Source organism: Colias croceus, chromosome 9 (genome assembly GCF_905220415.1).
Source record: "Colias croceus chromosome 9, ilColCroc2.1".
NCBI lineage: Eukaryota > Metazoa > Arthropoda > Insecta > Lepidoptera > Pieridae > Colias > Colias croceus.
This window is the reverse complement of record NC_059545.1, coordinates 10,194,523-10,218,010: the sequence shown is the minus strand read 5'-3', so window position 1 is coordinate 10,218,010 and position 23,488 is coordinate 10,194,523. Positions and strand designations below refer to the sequence as shown.

The 23,488-nt window shown below is 32.7% G+C and overlaps 2 protein-coding genes across 2 annotated transcripts in view; one reads left to right on the top strand and one right to left on the bottom strand.

Moving 5' to 3' along the window:
• The window catches only part of LOC123694586, a 185,414-nt gene that overhangs the window by 119,755 nt on the left and 42,171 nt on the right, over positions 1 to 23,488 (bottom strand). The window contains exon 2 of the mRNA XM_045640053.1: positions 10,000 to 10,461. Coding sequence (XP_045496009.1) covers positions 10,000 to 10,417 — 418 coding nt within the window. The 5' untranslated portion in view covers positions 10,418 to 10,461. The remainder of the gene's footprint in view (positions 1 to 9,999; positions 10,462 to 23,488) is intronic.
• On the top strand, positions 20,526 to 22,164 carry LOC123694593. The gene is made up of 2 exons (XM_045640064.1): positions 20,526 to 21,397; positions 21,694 to 22,164. Exons 1-2 carry the CDS (start codon positions 20,570 to 20,572, stop codon positions 22,105 to 22,107), a joined length of 1,242 nt encoding a protein of 413 aa, XP_045496020.1. The 5' UTR covers positions 20,526 to 20,569; the 3' UTR covers positions 22,108 to 22,164.

Here is a 23,488-nt window from a genome sequence, read left to right as displayed (position 1 = left end):
CCGTATTTACTTTTCGTGTAGGATCGACGTCATTTCTTCCTATTGTAATATACATTTCTTCCTATTGTAAACTACTACTACTAATACTATTATAGTGCATGTAATGACAATATTAAATCATTGGAAGAAAGACCCGTAGTCCTGCTTTCCTTATCAAAAATAAGTCATTATTTGATAGGTTGCAGGAGCGCTGAAATCGACCAGTGAAACAATTTTGTAATTGATTCTGGGAACGACCAAGCTTTTAATTTCACTTTAAACATTCTCACTTATTATTCTAAATGTGAAAATTGAAATATACCCGTGGTTATTATTTATAATCTACATATTTCGTACAACAGACGAAACTGCAACAGACGATAAAATATTTAAAATCCACGTTTAATTCCGTTAAACCTTTCTGCTTAAGAATAACATTAAACCTGACCTTACAGAAAAATAGATATGACATTGAAAAAATTGCATTCAATTTATTTCAATGCATCTCAAAGTTGGTCAAGTTGTACCGGAGAAATGGAATGGTAGCGGCCTCTTCAGGCGTTAAGTACGAAAAATTCAACCTCCCGGCGGAATCGTGGAAATTAATTGTACCCGCCAACCTGCCGCAAATTTTAAATTAAGTTTTTTAAGTACACCTCGAGTGTGGCAGTGTTTTGCCGTTTGGGGTTCCGTTTATGCAATTAGGGTTAACTAGTGCTTTTTGTGGAGGGTTTTCATTTATTCCCGGAAATGCGAGCTTGGTGGGAGCTATGTGTTACCTGATTTAATAGTGAGGGGATTGTGTAAGTTAATTACATTTTACAGTATTGCTATATGCAATATGTATAGGTAAATATTTATAGCGGATAAGATTATTTTCAGCTTACGCTCTTCTAGTAGATTATTATTCGCCGAATAATCCACAAATACTTACAACTCTATTAAAATAAAAATTCATTACAAAGACTGAATCATAATTATACCAAAGATAATAAAATACTTTAGGTACTAGATATGATAATCACGCTTATCATTCGTCTAGTTTTGCTATTTAGTTTAAGAATTAAAAACATAATATAACTGAAATATATAAAGCTTATTTGAACATTAAAAACTATGAAAGCTATTAGAAAACCTATCTCCTGTGAGGACTGGACTTCCTTCGTTCAAGCGCGTTCCGTTATAGGAAGTAATTTTCGGCGTGATTCATCACTGAAATACGAAGGTAATAATTATTTTCCAACTAATTCGACATAAAGTGAAAAGGGACGTTCACTGCCCAGTAGAAAATTATTATTATTATAAAATCATTACTGTTTAGGCTTGTATGATTGATGAGCGCGTTTGTGCCTTGCTTTACATTTACAGAGTAATTTTAGTATACAATTATAGACGAAAAGGACAAATAATCAAATTAAGTGGAATGAGAGGATTGCTATTTTTTGCTTGTCTCTATCATGTCAAATAGAAAACATATTCTCAATGTGAAACAAGACGCTTGAGTATATTTCTTTATATAATTGGGAAATACAAGATATAAACACGATTTTCACAAAAATTTATTAAATTTTATACTTCTCTCTACTGGTTATGAAATATTGGAATATCTCAGAGCTGTCGTAATTTCTATCTACAGCTTTTCCCGAACCCAATTTCACATACTATGCAATCTATTCGCTCTAACAATGTGTCCACAGCCTTACAACTTAGCGAGTAAGCTTGTAATAATATTCTAGGAGGTAGCAACGTTGACAAGTGAGCATTTTAGTATAGTTGGTTCTTTGATATGCTGTTCCTCTTGCTATTTCGGTTACAGTCCGGGCTGTCTGGCTGGCCGCAGTGGTTGCGTTTAATAGTGCGCATCTTATCTGCACAGGAAAATATCCTTAATTTAAAGTCATTTTTTAACGCGTAATTTTTAATCGTTTGCCTTTAGATAGATCCATTAGACATACATTTTTTATTGCAAGACGTTTTTTCCGTTGTTAAATAGGTGCCAGACGCAATTTTTATTTCAAAATAATTAAAATATCATCGAAATAAGTGAAATTCCATCAACATGAGTCCCAGTGAAGGATAAGTAATCACTGTGTTACTTATACTATATATAATATTCATTTTACTATTTACAGTTTTATTGCAACAATCTACCATATCGCCTCCTTTTTCCCAACGAACCTCAAATATGACGTTAATGTAAACTTGATAAAAACCAAATATCATCAAGAAATTAAAGACTTTTTAACGGATTTTAAACGCGATTTATTCATTGTATTATTTTCCCAAGTCTTTAATTTCAAAATGTATAATACTTGCGTAAAATCAAGCACTAGAAAATACAAATATCATCAAATTCATATTTATACCCAAAAGTGTAATAAATATGAAACCATCTATTAAAAATATTAGTTTACTAATTATTCAATATAAGTATTAAAAAAGGATAATATAATATAAATAATAAAGTTATTACTTACCTTTTAAGCGGACTCATGTTGATGTAATTTCACTTATTTCGATGACATTTTAGTTATTTTGAAATAAAAATTGCGTATGGCACCTATTTTACAACGAAAAAAACGTCTTGCAATAAAAAAATTATGTCTGATGGATCTATCTAAAGGCAAAAGATTAAAAATTACGCGTTAAAAAATGACTTTAAATTAAGGATATTTTCCTGTGCAGATAAGATGCGCACTATTAAACGCAACCACTGCGGCCAGCCAGACAGCCCGGACTCTAACCGAAATAGCAAGAGAAACAGTATATCAAAAACCCAACTATACTAAAATGACTTTTTTTTAACGTTGCTAGCTCCCGTACTATAATGTGCTACAGCGTTTCGTGACGCGTTCGCGTGTTCGGGTGAAAGATTTGAGTGATTATCGGCAGTGTGTACAGACCTTATGCTCCGAATTTCACTGTAAACGGCTATAGTTATAAAGTAAAACAAATATAGTGTGTACACACCTTATAGTACATAGATGTAGCCTGATTACACTGTATAGAGCTATAATTGATATACAAAGTAATCCAAAAATTATAGAGCAGTACCTACACTCTATAATTTTAAGTATAATAGTAAGGTAAAGAGTAGACAGTAGACACAAAAAAAACCAAGTTCTATAAGCATCTTAAATAGCTGTTTTGTAAATCCAGTCAATGAAGCATTTTGAATAAACAGTTTCAAAAACTTGAACATATGTTTTTAGATTCCTTTTTGACTTTGGTCTCTTAAAATAGGTTTTGTAAAAATAAATATAATGTAGTTGTATCTGTATCTAAACAGCTACTATACTGCTAAGATCCAATATTTTAATTATTATTATAAAATGTATCATATTATGCCAAAGTGTATGTGTATAAAGTATAATCCTCGTAGAGCAATAAATACCTTTTTTTATGCGGAAACTACAAACCACTTAAGTCTCATGCAAAATGTAACATAATTAATCATACATACCCTTATAACCCAACCATGTAATGTTGTCCTATAACCCGGCATAGTAATGTTGTCTGGACCCAAACATCTTAGAATGTGCTGACGCTGGATCGTTAGGAAATGATACGTGACCCCTATCTACATAATGTTATCGTAAAATACAGATGTTAGACATACTGTTAAATAGTTTGTGATGACTAAAGACAAATAAGATGCAAGAGCTAGACAAGAATAAAGCAAAAATTCAAAATAAATTGGTAGATTTAAAGTAAGGTCGTATGGTGTGAATGTACTTGCAAAAAATGTAAATAGCAAAATGATAATAAAAATAATTTGAATAGAATTCTACAAACTTGCGTCTAATAATAGGTCTTAACTTTGAAGTAGTTAACTGGTAATAGCTTATTGATTTGGAGATATTGTGAGCTCACGTAAATATTCTATCGTTACCAGTTTAAAATTTAAACAAAACTTCTATATTAAAATTAGCAATTCATAATTAATTCACCTTTCCATTACTACTATAATATTGCCAGTACATTTCACAAACGGTGTAACCTAAAAACGAAAAGAATCTATACATATAATAAATCTGCAGAAGGGTCAATTCTGTACATTGAAAATATTGAAAAAATAAATAGCAGGGGGTGTTACTGGATCGATACCAAACCCAAATATGTGATTAAAAATTTTTTGTCTGTCTGTCTGTCTGTCTGTATGTTCAGGCATCACGTGAAAACTAACTGTTCGATTTCGATGAAACTTGGTACAATTATACTTTATTATCCTGGGCATAAAATAGGATACTTTTTATCCCAGAAAAATACGTAGAAAAAAATAAATCTTAATTTTTCCGCGCGGACGGAGTCGCGGGCGGAAGCTAGTTACCAATAACCATGAACTATATCACTATCTAGAACTGCGCAATAACACAATAAGTTGGAATATTCAAGAAGATGACTTTGTATTATTTTATTAGATGATGATGATGATGAGATTAGATGATGTTATATTACCTTAGTGGAAAATGCTTTGTAACGCCGAAGCTCGGATCACGGTTCTGCAATCCATTAGCGAACAATGGACGTGGTTACAATGGATACTAAGTCGATCTTGTTGCATGTTAATGCTTTGGTTATTTATTTTGTAATATATTTATATGTGGTGGATAAAGACCAACGTCTTTATCGACATAAAGGATCGTGTTTTCTTTTGAAGGTTACTTTGACACGTTTTTTCAATTATTTAGTGACTTATCAATCTCATGCAGTATTTAAGAACGAGGTGTGCATATTATCAACCTACCTGATATACCGCATATTTGTGTCATTTTTAACTATCATAGAATTAAAGCCATTTTTATAAATATTTGAACAACGCCGACTCACGATCATAAAAAATAATAAGTACTTTTCCAAGAATCTCTTTTATTATTTCTTTTAAGACAGATACTTCGCGCCAAAGGGATATCGCTGATCTCATTCCCATATACATTTAGCAAACCACTTTTAAATCAAATCCAAAATACGCTGTTAAAAATTCTACTATCTGCAAGATGTCTGTCTACAAATTTCCACACGATTTGTCTCATACAACAAAGGAAACAACCCGTCTTCTCATCTTGATTTTACAAGGTACGATCAACTACGAACTTTCTAAGGATACCTAAATTATGTAACATTTGACATCTTAAGGGACATAATTCCCTATGTAAAGCTAAAATATATACATTTATAGTTTAAAGCAATAGTAGATTTAAAGCAATTCTACATCGCAAAATAATATATCGATTTTAACAGTCTTTATTGTAAACGTTATAGTTAGATTAAGATTTCTTACATTTGTAATGAAATGAAATTTGTAATTTCATTACATTTGTAATGAAATTGAAAAAGGAATTGCAAGGAAAGGCTGTTTCCAATATTAAACTATTAAATTGGAAGAAAATTCAAAGATTTTGCAGATACGATCAAGTCTGGCATTGTTCCAGAGATAACAAAAGGGGATAAGTATAGAATAAAAAAAAACTTAAAACGCAACGTTTACATATATTCAGCATTTAAATGTCATGACATGTGTGTCTTCATATTCTCTGATAGAAAAACGTAGGTACCTCTTAATAAAGTGAATTGAAAAAATTAATATTATAGCCTTACACTGAAATATTAAATTGTATCCAATCACGGTATCTATTTATTAAAATACGATATTCTCACTTTTCCATTCCTAATGAACAAAAATGTACAACACATAGAGAAGAAAATCTTAGCCCTATTTGCCGCATTCACAAATAAAATCGAAATGTCAAACAAAGTCACGGCAAAGCCCTAGTCTGTATTGCATTCACTTATAGCAAATGGCGGCGACATATTAACTATGTGAAACATGACAAGACTGCTTTGAGCCAAGCCTCTGTCCATGAGATTAAAACATGTATAACTATATAGGTAGTGCCCCTTGGTATACGTAGTAGATAACAAGAAGTCCATGGCAATATAATATTATCTCTATCACTATACAGTATAAAACAAAGTCGCTTTCTCTGTCCCTCCATGTCCCGTTGTATAATTAAATCTGTACAACTTCGCAACGGATTTTGATGCTGTTTTTTTTAATAGATAGAGTGATTCAAGAGTTTTAGTATAAAATTTATTAGGTTAGACAAAGCGGGCGAAGCCGCGGGCGGCAAGCTAATAAACAATAATTAACACTTGAAGAGAAAAGTATTTATTAATATGGATGTGCTAATTGTTTCCAATAACGCTATCTTTATCATTAGATTAATGTATGATAGAACACAAAGATTTTTCAATTGCACAAACATATTATAATCTGTCAATTTTCATCGAATTACCTTTAAATTACAGTGGGTTTACACCGTAAAAATAAAATATATTGTTTCCCTCATTAATAGACACTTCTTCCGATATAAAGAACTTTCCCTTTGCATTGAATTTTCTTGTATTTATTTACTGTATATGTAAATACCATTAATGTTTATTCATATAATATTATGTCATTGATTGGAAACAGAGTCAGTTATTCAAGCCGCAAGCCGAACTCTGAAAGCCAACGTTGCAGAAACTTCCTCTGCATTATAATAATATTATTATGATGTGGGGAACATTTCGGCATTGGTAAATGTTTTGTTTTCGCATATTATTATAAATTTTACTTCAAATAAATATCAGATTATGTGATTTTGTTTATCACTAGACAGCATAAAACAAAATCGCTGATGCTTCCCGTCCGTCTCTATTTATAATTAATATTTTTTAAACTACGCAGCAGAATTTGATGCAGTTTTATTGAAAAAGTTAGCGTGATTCTCGAGGAAGAATTTAGTAAATAATTTGTTAGGATTGAGACAAAGCGTACGAAGACAACGGACCAAAAGCTAATATTAGATAAAATAAGTGGTTTAAAAAAGCAGTCGTAAAATGCAGCTAAAAGAAGTCTGGAAGTTAGAGGGAAGGCTAGCTATTTAACGCAATATTTAGCGATCTCTAGCATTACAATGTTTATATAAACGTTTTAACTATTTTTTTAACAGCTGTATAGATAAAAAAGTATATATTAAAGGTAAAATATTATAAAGTAATAACATAATATTATGTAACATATTATAACTGTATCTCGAGAATAGTAGAGCTCTTTTATTTATAATATATAAAGTAGTTTGCATTTTCAAATCATAAAAAACATCACAAAATATAAACCATTAATTAACTCTCTTAATAATTTCAACCTTCACGTTTAAAAGCTAAAAACAAACACGTAAAGCGTTCTTACAAAATTTGCAATGTCAATTGCACTCATCTATTTATTATTGCATAAAAAATGTGCTTTAAATATACACTTAAAGCTGGCTACTCACGTAGCTACAGCAGGGGCAATATTGGATTTGCACCCTAATTGGCTCCTTAATCGTGATGTGTATAGGCAAGCAGGGTCAATTTAGAGAACAGTTGAAATTGCTCCGACCGTGCAACCGAGATTGTTCCAATATTGCCCCTGCCCCAGGTACGTGTGTAGCCTGCTTTATACCACGTGCAACCGTCAACTAAGTGCTATGTATTTGTTACGTCTGGCACAGACCAACTCATGGCTGTTATGAATATTGTATCGGTGATAATTGAAATTACCAATTCACAGTGGAATGATTGCAACAGCGCATTTAAAATTCCGTCTTCTGTCGCTTCTCGTAATTGCAGAGGACTGTTTGTAAAGCTACAGATACAAACCTTTTGGACTTTGCTTTACCTGACCTTTGGAAAGGTTATCTGCGATTTATTATGTGAAAGTGATGGAATGCATTTGTTTCTACATACGCTCATAGTTACAAATGAAGTTCAGTAAAGTTAGACTTTAACATACCTGAGCTTTGTAAAGGTCATCTTTACTTCTGATGAAATGGTAAAGGAGGAATTGAATTTGTTCATGCATATACGCTTAATAGCTGTGCCCAGCGACTTTACCCGCATTGCTTCACTCCTATTGGTCTTAGCGTGATAATATAATATAGCCTTATACCCATCTATCTTATACCTAACAGTAAAATAATTTTTCATATCGGACCCATGGTTCCTGAGATTAACGTGTTTAAGCAAACAAACAAACTCTTTAGTTTCATAATATTATTAGTAAATATAATACTGTAGGCGCAAGTTCAGTTTGGCCACTGAAATTTGGTGAAGACTTTGAAACATTTTTGTATTCTCTTTAAGTATTTGGCTTTCCCTCGTAACTCCTTCTACGCATTCATAAGTCTAGGATCATAAAGGTTTCTTTTGTAGCAATTTTATGACCTTGGGTTGAGATTTTTGCTATAGGGTGTTTACGTGAGAAAGAGTTTAGAAATTTCACCAGAATTATGAGCATAAGTTTACGTGCATGAGTTTTATGGAGAAAGGTGGTCAGTATCCGCATGTTGTATTCGTTTTAATATTTTAACATGCGGAATCTATACTATTGGCCAAGCCCCTAAGAAACTTAAAACATCACTATTAAATTAGAAGACTGAAAAGGACGAAACCTTTTGAGTTAGTTTAGTGAAGTGTTAGTGTAATATAGTGAGTGCTATTCATAAAGAACACATGAACGAAGTGTCTTCGCCTTAATAGAGACATTAAGAAAAGTGTTAATGGACACGTTCTTAGACATACTTTACCTAGCAAATTAAGTTAGATTTATATAACTCATTAGCCTACAGTATAAGGCTAGATCGTAATTTTCAATAATGATACCCTAAGTAGTTAGGTTCATTATATTAGGTGAAAAAAAAAACTATTAGAATGTTATGTAATTGCAGAAATAGGAATATAGTCCGAACCACCACCCTTGACATACCCAGCATTAGTTACATAATACAAAATAGGTAAAGGATATTGTAATGCCCCTACCGTACTTCGTTAGAACAATTCAACGTTGAACACATCAGGTCCACCTTACGCCTCATTGATATTCCTGCAAGAATCCCCAGGTCTTAAGAGTTTTTGCACGAACACCCCAACTTGTTAGTAACTTAAGTGTTTGCGAACTTCCACTTTTGTGAAGTCATTAATTTGAGCTTCTTTCGCCGCGGAGATTTCGCCTGTGATTCTTAATGTTAAACGTTTTATGATATTTTCCTTTTGAATTTTCATTGTCCGAAATTTTGTGGTGTCTCAAGTTAAAAGTTGGATGTTTAAAGATGTTTTGTTCGATATTTTCTTCTTCAATCTTGGTAACTTTTGAATTGAGCGGTACAGGGTCAATCCAATAAACTTTTCGACCTCTTTAAGAACCAAACAGCAAAATAACTGAAATCTTGATAAAAATTTAACCCCCGTGTTATAAAAAAATTTCATCGCATTTGCTTGTTCCATCTCTAATGAGGCATCCATGTTGTATGAATAACTCATTTAACATTACCAAATATAGTTTCGAATTTAGGCATTATATCGTTGGAATTATCATTTGTATACATCTAGCAGTTACCCAATTAAGCGACGAGACGAAACAATACAGCAATTTCAATCTCATTATAAATGGAAATAATCCGTTTTCATATCAAGCCTGGTATTCATCAAACTTTTAAACGATATTACAGCATTAAATAACATTTTAAAATATATAGAGCACTACTTGAAAGATCAAAGGCTATCCAATATTAATAAGCATTTACTTAATTTAATTAGAATTACAAACCTATTCTTTTCACTTTATCACCTGTTACTTAAAGTTTGTTTTCTATAATTTAATTACAATTATAAAACTATCATTTCATAGTATTAACTGTTACTTACATTTTGTTTAAATTTATTTTTATAACCATCTATTTTGACTGACCGATTGGCTTGTTTGGTAGTAGCCCTGCCTTCCAAGCTAGAGGTCGTGGGTTTGATTCCCACCCGGGGCAAATATGTTTGCTCTGTGTCTGGGTGTTGAATATCTATATAAGTATTTATTTAAAAATTATATATTTATGTTTATCAGCCATCTGGTCTCCATAACACAAGCGAAAGCTTAGTATGGGATCAGATCGTGCCGTGTGTGAAAAATTGTCCTGAAAAAAATATATTAATAAAATGTCTTACCATCATAAACAACACCTCGCACCAGCTCAGCCACATCGAACACAGGATGACTGACCGTCAAATTCACTTCACTTTCACTGTCACCAAGCGTCACCACTTCTGCACTGTCACTTGGAATCCTCGCGTAATCACACGCGTCACCTATAGCTTCTACTGTAGTCATATCTGTTGTTGTTTCATCGTATATCTCTATGGGAAGTTCCAGGTTGTCATCAAATGTGTCTATTGGTAGTTCTTGATTGCCTTCAAGCTTGGTTTCTTCAACAGGTGGTCCTGGTGATCTTCCTGGAGCTGGGTCTCCACTGGGTAAGTTCAGTGTGGATGTGTATGGTAGTAGGATGGCGAGGATCGGCAGAATAATGTGTATTGGACAACGATTCATGGTGATTGGCTGGATGGAATGCGTTGGAGATCCCATTGTAGACGCTATGTTATGTTTGGTTTACCCCTCATGGTTGGTATCTGGAAAGGAAATAACATTTATTTAATATGATAAATTTTAAGCAAATGTTTGTTAAACATTTAAGTCATCGCCGACTCACATAAACTATAAAATGCACACAAATAGGTTCAACTTTGAAGCTAGCTCTTCAGATATTTAATTTTAAACTTAATAATATTTTATGTCGTGGTCCTATCGTGGAATTTGCCCCTTTCATGAACTCCTTACAAATTTCATAAAGTGGTCTGAAGAGAGTAAATAAATAATGAAGTTTCAAAAACTTAATAAAAGAAATCATAAAAGAAGTTCAAAATTAAGATTCGAAAGTATCCTTTAAGACCATTTATAACTTAATTTTAGTTCTGTATTCCATAAATCTGAACGATTAAAATATACAGGCAGCTAAAAGCAAATTAATCATCCTGCTCTATTTCGATTGTATTTAAATTAAACCGCCTTTGACTGCGAATCGTTAATATTTTTCTTTTTTATCAAATGGTCCGGCGGGAATTAATCAATTATATGGCTCTCAGATGAAGATAAAGTTCTGTGAATTTAATTTCTCTGAAAATTACCTTCGTTTACCGATATCTGTTGGATCTCTCGAGGGTTGGAGTGATTCGTAATTTATTATTACGGGCCAAATCGACCTTGAAAAGATTCACTTATACTAATTTGTGCAAATCGCAATTTGTTTATCATTACATGTAGAAAAAAAATATTTATGGAAACAAAATATCGCACGTAATATTTGTGAAAACGTGTAAATAATGAAGACACGTTTGGTAAATAACCAAGCTTTTGTCATTTCAACAATTGAGACAATTTTTACGATAAACATCAAATCTTTTCAGACATTTTATTTAGAAAATAGTGGAATATAATTTATTATTATTTATTGAGTATGTACACATACGAAAATTAGTACTATCTACATTTGGTTACATAACTATTGTAAATTACCGTGATGATATGTATGTTAGCGCGTTTAATTTAAAAGTAAATCAATTGCTTAACTTAATTAATTATATTAATAATAATCAATTGAATAAAAGTATTAACAATCATTTAATTATGAAGTAATAATAATATTTCATGTCGTATTCAAAATAACGATCAAAACAACACAAATAACACCTGCGCTGACTCACACTGTCACGCCACTCGAATAGTTGTTGTGATCGTCCTATAAATAACGGTCGTCTGCAGTTGCGATTCATTCTTGTCTTGACTTTGGTCGAGTAAAGATGTCTAAGAAATATTATATCAGTATTTAATTACGTAATACAACCACGCTCTAACATCAGAAGCAGAGGACGAGCCAGCCCTTTACTCGGAATCCTGACAGGCTGGCACAAATTCTTCCATCATACTACGAGACAGTGTGCAACTGTCACTGTCACCATCATGACAGTATACCACTGTGGACTTCAACCTTCGAAAAATTTAAATGAATTGACTTCAAGTAAACAAGGATGAAGGAACTCGCACAATGTGTGTTTTCCTGTGCGTTGTGTGAAGTAAATGTTTGTGGTGTGGAATATTGTAACGGTAATGTAGTTCATCAATATTATAATGTGATGTGTAATCCGGGCGGTTGTCCAGGATATTTGAGCTTTTAATTATTGTGGTAAGCGAACGACGTGTTTATGTCACAAATAATAAGTTTTTGATCCCAGGGAATTTGAATCCAGTGTGGTGCCTTCGATGGCGCCCAGTGTAAGCTATTGTGGTAGTAAATTGTTATTTTTCTTTATTTTTGACGATTGAAAAACGCTTATTAGCGAAATCCAGTTTAATAAATCAATATTTGAGTTTGAGTTCATCATGTGGATGTGACTGGTGTTCTATAAGGTCAGTTTGGCCGAGCGGTTATGTTTGTGTTAAAACATTGTGTTTTGACATCACGAAATAAATAACCGTACCTACTCATTTCAAATGAACGTACGAGGACGTTATTGTTTTACTATGGCCAAGCCAGATATAACTTGTGTTTTAACTTTTAATTATGTTCCAGGACTTATGGTTATCACTTGAGAGTTGAGATACAGATGAGATACAGAAGTCGCTGTTCGCAGCTGGAAAAACTTAATATCAAATCACAATTAATACTTGACAATGATTGCTATGAAGCGAAAAGTACAAGCAATCGCTAGACTACTATTGTGTCCTATGTACATGTAAGAATAGTACCAAAAACGAAATTTAGATGACCGTGTTAGCGGTAATGGAAACTAATTATGAAAATTAATCGACTGCCACTTGTCTGAACGGGTCTTCTGTGACTTAGTCTGACAACTGGGCAGATAATAATACAATGGAATGCCACTTGTCTGTACGGGTCTTCTGTGACTTAGTCTGACAACTGGGCAGATAATAATACAAACGAATGTCACTTGTCTGTACGGGTCTTCTGTGACTTAGTCTGACAACTGGGCAGATAATAATACAATCGAATGTCACTTGTCTGTACGGGTCTTCTGTGACTTAGTCTGACAACTAGGCAGATAATAATACAATCGACTGCCACTTGTCTGTACGGGTCTTCACTTAGTCTGACAACTGGGTGGATAATAATAGAATCGAATGCCACTTGTCTGTACGGGTTTTCTGTGACTTAGTCTTACAACTGGGCGGGAAATAATAATAACCTGATTGTTTGAATTAACGCTCAGAGCACGAGCTGTTTTCAGAATGGCCGTGTTAGCGCGTTTAATTTAAAAGTAAATCAATTGCTTAACTTAATTAATTATATTAATAATAATCAATTGAATAAAAGTATTAACAATCATTTAATTATGAAGTAATAATAATATTTCATGTCGTATTCAAAATAACGATCAAAACAACACAAATAACACCTGCGCTGACTCACACTGTCACGCCACTCGAATAGTTGTTGTGATCGTCCTATAAATAACGGTCGTCTGCAGTTGCGATTCATTCTTGTCTTGACTTTGGTCGTCAAGGATGTCTAAGAAATATTATATCAGTATTTAATTACGTAATACAACCACGCTCTAACATGTATGTATCAAATACCATTGTAACTCGATCCTCTATCAAGACCGCCTCCATTGAACATGAGTATGGTCACAGTATTAATAATATTACCCTTCCTACATACATACTAGCTGTTGCCCGCAGCTTCACTTGCGTGGAAAAGATAATTTTTCATGGTATAAGTTTTCATCCCCTATTTTACCCCTTTAGGGTATGAATTTTCTAAAATCCTTTCTTAGGGGACGCCTACGTTATGACATTTACCTGCATGCCAAATTTCAGCCCGATACGTCCAGTGGTTTGGGCTGTGCGTTGATAGATCACAATATCAGTCACCTTTGAGTTTTATATTATATATATATATATAGATATAGATTTAAAACAATACCATACGTTTGTCTTTCTAGATATAAACGACTTAATGAAGTGTAAATATTTAATATTGTATACAAGAACACCATTTAAAATGAGCAAATTTCCGCCACTCGCAAAAATATTCTCCGAAAATCCGCACCGCCCTGTAATTAAAATCCTCGTCGTCATTTTGCGTCACCAAAGAGTTAATATACTATTAAATGAGCATAATTAACTATTAATCACGCTTTGGTAAACGCGTTTGAATTAACTCTTTGATGCCTCGCTTATTATAGCGGTGAGGAAGGCGGTATTTTACCCGATATTAATATTATATTAGCCTGTTCCCAATTTACGACATTGTCAGGGTGATAAGTAATCCATACTAATATTATAAATGCGAAAGTAACTCTGTCTGTCTGTCTGTCTGTTACTCATCACGCCTTAACTACTGAACCAATTTGCATGAAATTTGGTATAGAGATATTTTGATACCCGAGAAAGGACATAGGATAGGTTTTATCCCGGAAATCCTACGGGAACGGGTTTTTCTTTGAAAACGCGGGCGAAGCCGCGGGCGGAAACCTAGTAATTAATAAAGCAATAGCAATGATGTACACCGCATTTAAGTATTCTCTATACGCTGTTTATGGGGCCATCTGCGTGTGTCTGTCTCTTAATCCAACCCCTCACTATTACCACCTATTACTGTTATTACGTTATTACCCTAATACTAAAAGATGTACTATGTTATTACCGTAACCATTGTAATTATTATTTGACTTTTTTATATTATACTAGCTTTCCACCCGCGGCATCGCCCGCGCAGTCAAAAAAAATCCGCATAGTTCCCGTTCCCGTGGGATTTCCGGGATAAAACCTATCCTATGTCCCGGGGTAAAAAGTAGCCTATGTCCTTTCTCGGGTATCAAAATATCTCTATACCAAATTTCATGCAAATTGGTTCAGTAGTTAAGGCGTGATTGAGTAACAGACAGACAGACAGAGTTACTTTCGCATTTATAATATTAGTATGTTTATATTATATGGACTAATTAAAATATTGCGTCAAATTACATTTTTCGAAGGATCTTAAAAATGTACTTGGCTGATACAAATATGTAGGCTAATTGAACCCTTAACTTTCCTAGACCTAACTAGTAATTTATCCTGGCCACGTAATTATGTTCCAAGGATGGATATATGGTACACGTCTAATCAGATAGTCTCAAGGATTTAGTGCCTCACGTTAGCTCTAAAGACACCTATATTATAAACGATAAAATTCTCGTAAAACACACAGAATACCTGGAGCATAGAGGCAGAGAAAAAGTAATCTCTTAGGCGCTTCGAAAATATTTTTTCAAGGGTTCTTAGTAAACATGTTTACGAAGACTTGATTGATGTTGCTCGAGAGATTAAAGGCTGTGTTTAATTTAGTGGAAAACGTGGTCGTGGGATTTGTCAAAAGATTTGATTGGAGTAATGCAAACTTCAGATGATTTAACTCATTACTTATGTCAAACACTCATAATTTGGTTGATTTGTTAGTATTGGCCGACTTTTTGGGCCTTTTTCGGTTACCTGGTACGAATATGTAAGCCCTACGTTTTATATTCAAAGAATTCAACCTTATTAGTGTTATAAAGTGTCTAGACTTTGTTTTGTGTAACAGAATGAAAATAAGGAGAGAAAACGAGAAATAAGTTAATGGCCAAAAAGTTCGTCGAGAAGTTTTTGTTCCTCATTGTTTATACAACCTGTTATAAAGTATTTTAATTGACTAAAATTGAATCTGAGTTGTTATTTTAACGGATTTGCTTTAGGTTGAGTACTGGGTTTGATTTGTTACAAATTTTTTGATGGTTGCTGTATCCCTATAAGAATACCTTTCCCTGTCTTCTATTCTTTTTCAAATACTTTCAGGTTATTTTTAAAGATAGATAGTAACGTTATAAATACATACACATTACACATACTCATTGTCTATACACATTGTCTTAACATAACAGAGTTCGGCTTGCACAGGGAAACCTAAACTCAGAAATTATCAAAGCATGAAGACAAAACTTCTTCTTTACTTACCTTCTTTTGGATTTATTACTATCGGAATACCAAACTAATATTGTTCCTTCCTTTCGTCTCTATGGAAATATTGGACATAACTATATCAATGAAAGAATAAGAAATAAACGATATATATATTCAGCATAAGGAAAAACAAAAAATAATAATAACAAGTTTAATATTTATGTTTCAATTTTAATATTCAACTTGTTTTTTATCAAGTTTTTTACATATCCAAGAGGATATTTCTGATTTAAATTTATTAATGGATCCTAAATTATTCTCTCATGTGAATTTGTAAACTTATAGAAGCAGTTAACAGAACAATACATTGAGAGGGCGAATATAATGATTTCTAGCGAACACAAAGTGACAAGGCCCGTTAACAACCCGGTCAATGGTTAGCCGTGAAGTAGCCTAGTGTTCAGGGAATTGCGACCAATTTGCGACTCAACGTTCAATGTGACCTTTGGATCGATTTTATACAAATTTAGATTGACTTGCAAGACAATGCTCATAGAGTTTTGGATGTATTGTGTGTCTTTCGAACGTTAAATTCGCTTAAAATTGCGGTAGAGTTTTACGTGTAAACCTCTGTTAACATTTTCATGTATAAATTGTGCTATAAGAAAATGTTCAATTAAACGACTGTAAACAATGTATGAATGTTTGTTTGTTATTCATTCATGTGAAAACCACTTAACAGGTTTGATGATTCATGGTATGATAAAAAATAGAAATGTTTGCTTGCCCAGGTAAAACCGCGCGGCACAGCTAGTATTCGATGTTTTTATGCGAAACTTCTAACAAATTTCGATTGTTATAATAAATTTCAAGTTCCAAGAAGTTTGTTGACATTTTTGAAACTTTTATTACTTTCCATAGTTGTGTATTGTAACGATGTCATTTACCTTGGCCTTTTATGTCCTCATTTTTATGTCGTTAGAACGATATTATTTTTAACCGACTTCAAAAAAAGGAGGAGGTTATCAATTCGGCCGGTATGTTTTTTTTTTATGTATGTACACCGATTACTACGAGGTTTCTGAACCGATTTACGTGATTCTTTTTTTGTTCGATGCGGGATGGTGTCGAATTGGTCCCATAAAAATTTTATTCGGATAGGCCAAGTAGTTTTTATTTTATGGGCATTTTTGCAAGTGCAAGTTTGAAGTCGGTTGTTTTTAACGCAGTTATCACTTGTGCTTTTATATTCCATTATGACATTTGTATAACTAAATGTTCATTGCTTTATCTTTCTCTGTCCCCATGTCCCTTCGTGTGTTAAATCCTTAAATTTAAGCAACGGATTTTGATGCGAATCTTTTTAATAGATAGATTCATTCATGAGGACGGTTTTAGTCTACTTACAATTTATTAGGTTTAAGACAAAGTGGGCGAAGCTGCAGGCGGGAAGCTAGTACGATATAAAACAATGAAAATTCAGTTTTTTTTTCTTCCCAATTTTCATGATCCTTCCCAAAGATCATGTAATGGTCGATTGGACGACCTTTAATCGACTTGTAAATCTGGTTGCTAACCAGATGAAATAAGAAAAAACTAAAATGATTTGTTATTTTTCTTCTCCCGCCAAAAGCGAATCTTCCAAACAGCACCTTGTCCTTTGAACGTGTAGTAATGTAACGTAGGTACATTTACTTTGCTTTCATCTCTTTCAAGCTTCAATAATAGTTACATAGCAAATGGACTAACGGAATTCGATTACTAATGTTAGACTATAGGTACATTGGTATATAACAGATTATATATTGTTTTTTTTTCTTATACTGTGTGACTTGTATGGTGGAATAAACTGGTTTTCTGTCTTTCTTCTTTCTATATCTTTTGAATCGTAAGGGAAGTACTTACATATTTAAAATATACTGTGTATATTGTATATAGGAAATATGTACTGTAATTTACGTTATCGCTGACCCATGCAACTTCGTCTGCGCTCAAAAGGAATATTTTTTTCCCGCTTTTACAACGTTCTTCACTGCTCCGTAAAAGTAATTTGATTACAGCATCCACAAGACACATGATCTTCCGTAATAATTGTTATTGAATTGAATTAACCTACGTTTAAGTACATAATATTGAAAATTTCTATATTGTAATACATATTTACTTTTGCAAAGTTCAGGAAGAAGAAATAACACACCCTGATAAATATTAACATATTAAAAAGATCAAAGGCATCACACATAATAAATAAAATATTGCAAGGTGTTACACCATCTTTCGTAATCTTCTCGGGGAAAATTTGCGTAATATAACGATCCCTTGGCGCGGATACGTTACATATTTATCTCTCTGTTCAACTATATTTATGGGTAAGTAAATATTCAGCCTTAACATCCGTCAGTCCGAATCTTCCTACGGGGTTAATCCCAAAACTCGATCTCTAAACCACCGTACAACAGAGGTATGCTCGAGCTAAATAACCTCAAGTTAATCCAAACATACAGCTACCAATTTGTATGAAACGCGCTTTCGTACCGGATTGAAAGCTATTGGATAACGTCGAAAAGTCCCCTAACGTTTGTAAGCGGTCGATCCGACCAAGGTCGGGCGAGCGGTGCGAGACTGGCCCGCTATCACACCGTGAACTGGAAATCGATACTAATAATAGAGCTCGATATATTTCGATACTAGAGAGAAGAACATGTACAGCAATTTTTTCATGATTATTGCTAGAAATTTTTAATTTTGATTTAAAAAAACACTTAGAGATTTTTTTTAGAGGTAATATTTCAATATAACAAAATTCGTAAATTATATAGATCAAATATCATAATATGACATAGGAAATCGAATATCAATACGATCGTATTATGTACTTTAAAAAAAATGTGTAAGAAAAAGGTAAACATAGTTATAAATAAGTATTGTACAATCTGTGACTCTCACAGAGAAACAAAACAACGTAAGAGGAAAATTCTTTCATCTTTAATATAAAAATGAATAGCAAAATGTGTTGGTAAGCGCATAACTCGAGAACGGCTGAACCGATTTCGATAATTCTTTTTTATTATATTCCTTGAAATATGAGGATGGTTTTTATGTAGAGAAAACGTAAATATGTACCACGGGCGAAGCCGGGGTGGACCGCTATTTCATAATAAATAAATACAATTATTATGTTATAAAGATAGAGAGCAAATATTTGATATCTCATATCTCCTTTATATACTTTTACTTAACATTAAATCTTTGAATCTTTTTGTTTGACAAACATCTGAATTTCACACATAGCAAGGTCAAGGCAAGGTCAATCTACTATTTGTGTTATGACAATTAAAATTTAAACCTGAAGTACAAAGTGGTACAAAGAACTTTTAGCCATATTGAATTGAGATCAACAAAGTGAAATAAGGTTGTTTTATGTAACTTTTCTATCTTTGTTTGCAAAATATTGCGTATATAATATTGCGTTAAGAAAATGACAGTAAATATAAACTACTTAAAATGTATCATAGTAGGTACTTTGAGTTTGTTGATACTTTGTGTAAATGCATTCCAATGTGATAAAGCCTACTTGTTAAAATATTATGACGACACAAACGTATTGTTAAATATATTGAAATGTTTGACTATGCATTTGGCAAGATTATTTTTCATAACAACATTTACTACAGGAAATTATGTTGACATTAAACATGAAACCATTAGTCATCGTGAATTTTAAGATCCATTATTTATTATTATTATATTGTGTTACTAGCTGTCCCGGCAAACGTTGTTCTGCCTTACTCTTATCATTTATGGGTATGCAAAATAGATATTGTCCAATTTTCAGACCTACTTTATTATGAACTATTTTATTATGAATACAAAATTTCATCCAGCAGTGGACGTCCCACGGCTGAAGCGAGCGAGCGAGCGAACAAAATTTCATGAGAATCAATCATGCCAGTGTGGAGTTTAACTTCAAACACCGCGACACGAGAATTTTATGTATGTTATATTCATTTCGGTGTGACTGTGGTCCACTTTACAGATGGAACAACTCTATTGTCTCTTAGCAAATGTACTGTTTTATTTCGCCCTGGTTGGGAACAAAAGAAATTTTAATATGTTCATGACTTTTTTCTTTCATAATGGATTCCTTGGCATTTTGAACCGAGTTGCGCGATCAAAGCGAAAACTTTATTTAATACTTATAAAGAGCAAGGCTCTTGACAGGTTAATTCTCCTTGATATTGTGTTCGGTGAAGTTTGAGAAACTTGTGTCCAGAAAATGGTAGCGCTTTTCTTGGGATTCTTAAGACCAAACGTCGAAAATAAAGAAAATATAAAATTGTGCAAAAAAACAAGACCCCATTTAAAGAAAATGTTAAGTACCCGTAAGCTCCCTTATAAACTTTTAAAAAATTACTTCATTCATCAATACTTTGTTTATTCCTTCCTTTGTTTTGAAAAGATAGCGACTAAAATCGAGCCAATGTATAAGACTAATATAACGTGGGTTTTTTTTTATCCCACAAGTTTATGACTTTACAGATATAATTCAAATTATAAATTACTGAATATATACTGGAATAACACTGATTTACTTTTCAAAGATAACAAGTAGTTTAAACAATTAATCGTCGCAAACATATTATTATTCCTTATCTCATCCGCGGTATATAAATACAACCATTTTTGAATTCTATTATTATACAACCGTATACCTTCTCTATAAATCATAAATATTTCAGAATGCAAGTTGAAGAAAAAAGTGATTTTCAAATGTTTCAAGAGGATCGTCAAATTTATGTTTGTGTGGAAGAAGACTCACTACACCCAAATGTTAAAAACTCTATTGGTAGAATAATAAAAAATGAAGGATATTTAACGTTCAAGATACAAGCTGAAGCTTTAACTGCCGATGGTGGAAATTTCATGGGAAAGTTGTTTGTAGTCAGAATAACTGGTAGAACGGGTGAAGGTGAAAAGGAAACTAACTTGTTTATAAAACAATCGCTCGGTGAAGATGTGTTCCAAGAACACATGTCCATGAGTGAAGTATACTTAAGAGAAATATATTTTTATACGGAACTTAGTGCACTCTACAAAAAACTACAACTTGAGGCTAACATTGCTCCACATGAGATGTTAAAAACTGTTAAATGTTACAATGAATCAAGCAGTGATGCTATTATTTTGGAAAATCTGAAAGTGAAGGGATTCAACGTGTTGTTCCGTATGGACGTGATATCGTTACAATTTGCTGAAGCCGCCATCAAGGAACTTGCGAAGTTTCATGCTCTCTCTTTTGTTATACAGAAAAAAATGCCTGACTATTTCAATAATAAAAAGAAAACTTTCAAGCCAGTGGTTCATTTCAATGAACATTTTGAGCAGTTGACGAGTAAAAGTGTTAAATTGGCTATACAAAGATTGGATGAACCTGTAAAAGAAAAAATTATAAACAACTATTCCGTTTTATTTTCAAATTATGCGAAATATATGACAGATACGGTTTCTTCTGTGAATTGCTTCTGCCATGGAGATTACAGACCAAATAATATACTGATGAAAGATAACGTAAGTTGACGCTTTATGATATATAATAATTATTAATGATGTAGACTTTGTTTCTTTTGTGTGCTTCCACGTGGAATTTCTCAGTAAACATAATATACGAATATTTTCTGACTTTCGCTGTTACTGTTCTGCTTTGCTATTCTGAAATAAAAGCAACCCAAGGTTCTCTTGAAAAAGTTTGATGAAACGTAATTAACCTAATAAATTGATGCTATAGAATTTATAGTAAAAATATATATCTAGGCTAATTTTGAGACGAATAATTTCATTAAAAATCGTTGTATTTTTGTTTTCAGGATGAGGCTATTGAAGAAGTTATCCCAATCGATTATCAACTGTTTTTCTATGGATCACCTATTACAGACTTGATTTACCTATTATATACAGGAACAGATGGAACATTCAGGAAAAAACACGAAAATGATTTAAAAGAATTATATTTCAGTACTCTCAAGGATTTCTTACAAAACTTTGATATTGACGTAGAAACAGTTTTTCCGAGGAAAACATTTGACAACGACTATGAGAGCATACGTGAATATGGTTTTTATTTGGCCTTAGTTATATTACCGTTTATATTGTGTGAGGAAAATGATATACCTGATTTTGAAAATGTTCCTGCCAAAGAGATAGAACTGAAAATTGATGAAAGGTACTTCCCTAGGATGGCTGAGATTTATGAAGAATTTAAGCATTTGATTAAGTTTTAGGATTGTTAATTTTACTTAAGTTTTTGTAAATATATAGAATACGTTGAATTAAATTTATCTTTATTTCGTTTTATTTTTATCCTTTCTTAAACATACGTGAGTCTATTGCTCCCCTTGATACCAAATGCTCTCACAGGAACAACTGATTAAATAATAAGAAAACTAACATATATTTTTTGTTTCTTATTCTTACGTTAAATTTAAAAAAATATATATTATTATTTTATACATTTTTGTCTCTATCTAAGACCGACCTAAGACGATCTAAAGAACTATACTACAGTACCCTTAAGGATTTTCAACATCATTTCGATATTAATATTGAAACGGTTTTTCCAAGGAAATTATTTCAAGATGACTATGAAAATATACGCGATTATGACTTTTGTTTGAGCCTCATTATGTTACCATTTTGTTTTTGTGAAGAAAGCGATTTGGCTGATTTTGAAAATTGTGGCGCGTCGGATATGAAATTGGAATTAATGAAAGATATTACCCGAGATTGGCTGAGATTTATGATTAATTTAAGTATGTAGTAAATTATAATATTTATATTTAGTTTTCATCAAACTACATAATTTGTATCTATATTTTTTTTTAAATAAAAGTAAAATATATTAAGCGTTTTTATTTTTTTTTATGATGTTATAAGGACAATTTAATTGTTCTCATATAAGAAATACGCCTAATGTGCTAATAATCACTACATTACACGTCATTTACTTAAAACAAAGTCGCTCCCCGTTGGCTGTCTGTTCCTATATGCATATAATATTAGATCTTCAAAATTACGGATTTGATGCGAATGTTTTTAATTACAACATGCATAAGAGATCTACAGATTGAAGTTTCTAATGTTATTTCGTTGCGCTCTCATTGCAAACGCTGGCCTATGAGAAAGAACAAAATAATTTATTGCAGCATTTCTGGATGGTAAACGTCTAAATTATCTTTTAGGGATAATCAACAATAAGCATTTTTATCCTTAACTTTTAACAAGAAAAAATGGCTTATTGCAAACATTACAAAGCGATTATCCAATAAAATACCTTTAATACCTACATTGTGCATTTAATTGATATAAATATAGCCCATCATGTCTTTTAATTTTATTGTATAGGTACTAGCTTCCGCCCGCGACTCCGTCCGCGCGGATGTCCGTCTTCGCGTGGATGGTTGATTTCTCCATTTTGAGTAACTCTGACAATGACATCTTATAAATATCTATTGGACCCAAATACGCCTAGGCCTATAATAATACGCAACGTGTGTTCGCTGTTCTACAGAACATACGTCTATGGATAAAACTGAAAAATTAAGATTAATTTTTTTCCTACGTATTTTTCCAGAATAAAAAGTATCCTATTTTACGCCCAGGATA

Excerpts from the sequence above, each read along its gene's own strand:
- LOC123694593 (XM_045640064.1), top strand. The coding sequence starts at position 20,570 with ATGCAAGTTGAAGAAAAAAGTGATTTTCAAATGTTTCAAGAGGATCGT. Across the intron at positions 21,398-21,693 it reads ATATACTGATGAAAGATAAC|GATGAGGCTATTGAAGAAGT; the intron begins GTAAGTTGACGC and ends TTTTGTTTTCAG.